We start from the raw sequence: 5,000 nt of genomic DNA on the forward strand, positions 1-5,000 counted from the left end.
TTCAGGATGGTCGTATAGAGCACTTGGTAAAATCTTGATGTGCCACACCATGTCTACACTAATATCGCAAAGCATTTGATAACATCTTATTTCAAGAAAATTTATGGGATAATTTTTATTGAATGTAAATGTCAAGTTTTGTAACTAAGAATGAAAGGGAAACTAAGGACTATACTCTCTCCATTTTTACTGCTTTATTCGCCTTTCTATAGAGCTTTCTATAGAGCTTGAATTCTATGCCTTCATTACACATAATTGCACATCGTAATAAGTAAAGATGTAAGGGAACTTGAAAAGAAAAGAGTATAATATAGATAAACAAGCATTAAGTATGCAACTGGTGGCTTTACTTTAATTTCATACAAAAACTTAAATGTAGCGATTATACCCTAATTTCATGCTCTACATAGACACGCTAAACACGAACTTAAATGAATATCATTAAAGATTCAAGGTAGGACATCTTAAGATCATTCTCAGCATCATCAGATATCTTCAACAAAGTAGATTCATAAATTTATTCCCAGCCAAGTATTGTTTTAGAGGACAACAGTGAATTTTTTTTACTGTGATAATAATATTAGGAGTATATATATATATATATATATATATATATATATATATATATATATATATATATATATACATACATATATATATATATATATATATATATATATATATATATATATATATATATATATATATATATATATACACACACACACACACACACACACACATATATATATATATATATATATATATATATATATATATATATATATATATATATATATATATATATATATATATATATATATATATATATATATATATATATATATGTCAACTATCTAAATGATGGTATACTAAACTCCCATAAACCTGATTGGAATATTTTATCCCTACTAAATTTACGAATACCCCAAATTCAGAAAAAATTTGAGCATTAAATGGCAACTGCAATCCAACTAACAAATATTCCATTTCATTTTCTGTTTTTCCAGTTGCTCAAGGCTTGAATTGATGAACGAAAAGTTAAAACAAAAATTCATAACTCAGTCAAAACAGTCTTGGCTTATACAATAGTAAGTGAGAAAAATATTTGCAATCTTGATAATTATGTTTGATTATCTTTATTTTTTTCTTAAGCTCTAATCTGATGGATTGTTTTGGGTAATGAAAGAATTTACAAAAAAAAAAAAAAAAAAAAAAAAAAAAAAAAAAAAAAAAAAAAAAAAAAAAAAAAAATAGATACATAATTTTCAGGTTAATTGAGCACTTAATGGTGACTGGTTCACATGAATAAGAATAGAAACGCTAAGAAAAATTAGTGGGGGAAGGAATGCAAGAACTTAAGCAGGTCTTTGGGCCCGATTCTTGTAAAATCCTGTGACTTGTGCAGAGTATTAGATAAGTGATCAATTGATTATGATGGGTAGTAGTTAGTATTATAAAAAGGATCATAGGGCTTAAATCTTCATTCCATATTTACATTGAAATCCTCTACAATAAAATACGTATGGAGAAATACATACTATTATACACACATATGTATATATGTACACTTTAACGTGCTAGTGAACCTTTTAAAATACTCATTAAGTATGAAGTTACAAAGAAAATAAATGAAGCTATCAACATTCCCTGTGATTATGATGACCAACGTCTGTCTGTGTGTTAACTGTCTTACGACCACTTATAGTCAAGTGAGTAAAAGTGAAGATAATGCCAATAGCCCACCGATGGAAAAGCCTATAACTGTAAAAGACCAATCTCCTTGGTTTGATGGAGAGACTTTGGTGAAAAAGAGGAAAAAAAAAGGCGTAAAGAAAGAAAGTGGAATAGGTTAAAAACTGAAAGTACTTGGGTAGAATACAAAAATGCTGCGTGTCAATATAACTACCTACTTAGAAGGAAAAAGTGAATACAATAAGAGAAAGATCCTCGAAGCAGCAACAGACTTAAATAAGTTATACTGTCTCCTAAATGGTATAATGAGAAATGTAAAGGAAAAGAAGATACCTGATGGATACAGTGACCAGGAACTAGCAAACGATGTTCTAGTATTCTTTAAAAATTAAATTGAAAATATAACCAGGTCATTTGTAACTACTCAACGTTAGATTAATGATTCACCAGGCACACAGACAATATTAATAAAATTTAACAACATAATGCTAGATGAATTATCAAGAGAGCAAAGAAAACAAACTGCGCGATCGACACTATGCCAATATCTGAAGTAATTGGAGAGAAAAACTTTTCTAGTCTAGCAGAAATAATAATACGAATAGAAAATGCAAACACTGATGAATGTAAGTTTCCCAAATCTGAGAAAATGGCTATAGTCACGCCAGTTCTAAAAAATGCAATGGAATACCAGGAATTAAGCTCATAGAGACCAATTTCAAATCTATCCTTTGTCTCAAAACTGCTTGAATATGTAATTCTTGAACAACTAGTCAGCCACTTAGACGTAATAGAAGCTTTGCCTTACAACCAACCTGCTTACAGAAAACTATACTCTACGGAGACAGCCATCTGTTCTGTTGTAAATGATATGCTGGAAATGATGGATGAAAATAAATGTGGTATTTTAATATTGCTCGATCTCAGTGCTGCTTTTGATATAGTGGTACATGAACTGCTACTAAATGATCTACGGTCCATCGGCGTTGAAGATCAAGCTTTCGAATCTTATTCTGCATCTATACTATTGGTCTATCGAAAATACTATAAAGGCATGGTATGAAGTTCAAACCATTTGCGGATGACACACAATTCTTCTTCTCCATAAATGATATAGATGACATTACTGAAACTCTAACCGAATCCTTGATAGTGTTGGAGAATGGATGACATTTAACCAACTAAAATTAAATGAGGAAAAAAAACTGAATTCATGGTGTTGGGTAAGAGAAAAACTGAGAAACTGGGGTGATATTCAAATGAACATAAATAATGACTCAGTGCCGATATCTAGTAAAGTTCGAGATCTAGGTGTATTTTTTGACTGTAACCTGTCTCTAAATGCCGAAATAAATAATGTAGTAAAAACTGCTGGTTATCATCTAAGAAATACTGTGCTTATAAAAAGTACCTGGACGAAAATTATGTAAAGAAACTTGTGATAAACTGTGTTATTACCAGGATTGACTACTGCAACTCTATCTATTACAATTCACCAAAAGTGCAACTTAAGAAATTACAAAACATCATAAACAGAGGAGCAAGACTGATAAAGGGTGTCCCTCCCAGAGAAAGGATCACCCCTATACTAATTGATTTACACTGGCTACCGATAAAAGCAAGAATTGAATTTGAAATATGTACAATAACCCACCAATCAGAACCGGGCGTCCAAAATACTTGAGAAAATTGCTATATATTGCGCAGCCAACAAATCGCGTCGAAACGAATTTAACGAAAATAGTTACAGATGGCTTCAAACTGTTGGAACCTAGATATATGTCTACTTTAGACTCCAGAGCCTTTAAATATGCGGCCCCGAGACTATGTAATAAGCTCCCATGAAACATCCGAATGATTGAAGACATAAAGGCTTTCAAAAGGAAACTGAAGACTTTCTTATTTCAACAGTCACATAACAGTGACGATTTAACAGTAAATGAACAATACGCAATATGAAACGATAAATACTCTGAACGAACACGGTAAACCGACAGTGGAGGTCCTGTAGAGAGTGGGGTTCCACTCCTGTATGGGACCGGAAAAGCAGTCGTCAAAGTAAAGTTTTTGTTGAGGAGTTATGAATGGTTACGAATCGCTGCTAAACGAAAGGACGCAGGGTTGTAGTAGCTTACTGGAAACGCCCCTGTCTGTATATCAGTTGCACTGGAGTTTAAGACCTGATTAAGCTCGATATCTTCAAGGAATATCTGGAACCTTACCTTCATATTGAGCAAGGAATAGGGGATCTTGGGTAAGCCTATAGGTCTACCTACTGAATCTTCAGCAGCCATTGCCTGGCCCTGCCTGGTCCTATAATGATAAAGGGGGCTTGAGCGCTGATCATATGTGTATATGGTCAGTCTCTAGGAAATTGTTCTATCCCTTGTCTCTGCCATTCATGAGTGACCTTTAAACGTCCTGGTTACGGTAACTATCAAGTGGAAGGAATGAGAAGAACAGCAATGTTTCCAAAGAACTGTAAGGCAGCTTTTTCTGGGTTTGCCCCGAGTTTCGCAAGAAGGTAATTTTAAGTCTGGCAAGGAGAGAATATTATATGATAAAAAAAAAAAAAAAAAAAAAAAAGTCATTGTTGACAGTGGCTCATCACTTTCCTTAACCTTGCAACAGTATTATTGTGTAGCAAAGAAAAAATAAAACATATTGTTGGTTTGATAATATCTACGCCAGGGGAGTAATAAGATTGGTCATTGATTATGAATGTCTGTTCTGAATGTTTTTCACTTGTTTCTATGAGAGATATTTCTTGTAGGCAACTCTTCCCAAACAGGCGGGTTTTGTATAAATAGATGATCGCAATGGGTGAAGATACACACATCTCCAGAACCATCGACGGAAACAACGCATCTCCTGATCACAATGAAAACAGTAAGATTGATATGTGGGATTTTGTCTTTATAACGGTTCAAGAAAATTAACCTTTCACGCTTTCGCTATTCCCGAAAAACAAAAAAACATACATACAGTTTCTCACGCGCAGGCTTACACACACACACACACACACACACACACACACACCCGTTGAAATACTACCGCTACAGGGTTATTGGGTCATTTGACTGGCCAGACAGTACCACATTGGACCCCTCTCTCTGGTTACGGCTCATTTAATTTTTGCCAAGACATACACAGAATTGTTTGCCCTATTCATTACACATTCTCCTCTTTCCTCATACACTTGACAACACTGAATTTAGCAAACAATTCTTCTTCTCTCAAGAAGTTAGCTACTGCACTGTAATTGTTCCGTGGCTACTTTCCTCTTGCTAAGGGTAGAAGAGACT

General features: G+C 33.6%; 1 protein-coding gene across 1 annotated transcript in view; it reads left to right on the forward strand.

Moving 5' to 3' along the window:
* The first annotated feature begins 4,522 nt into the window (after positions 1–4,522).
* LOC137624955 (neuropeptide-like protein 33) overlaps positions 4,523–5,000 on the forward strand; it is a 1,497-nt gene continuing 1,019 nt past the window's right edge. The window contains exon 1 of the mRNA XM_068355890.1: positions 4,523–4,584. Coding sequence (XP_068211991.1) covers positions 4,576–4,584 — 9 coding nt within the window. The 5' untranslated portion in view covers positions 4,523–4,575. The remainder of the gene's footprint in view (positions 4,585–5,000) is intronic.

This window comes from Palaemon carinicauda, chromosome 31 (assembly GCF_036898095.1).
Source record: "Palaemon carinicauda isolate YSFRI2023 chromosome 31, ASM3689809v2, whole genome shotgun sequence".
Classification (NCBI taxonomy): domain Eukaryota; kingdom Metazoa; phylum Arthropoda; class Malacostraca; order Decapoda; family Palaemonidae; genus Palaemon; species Palaemon carinicauda.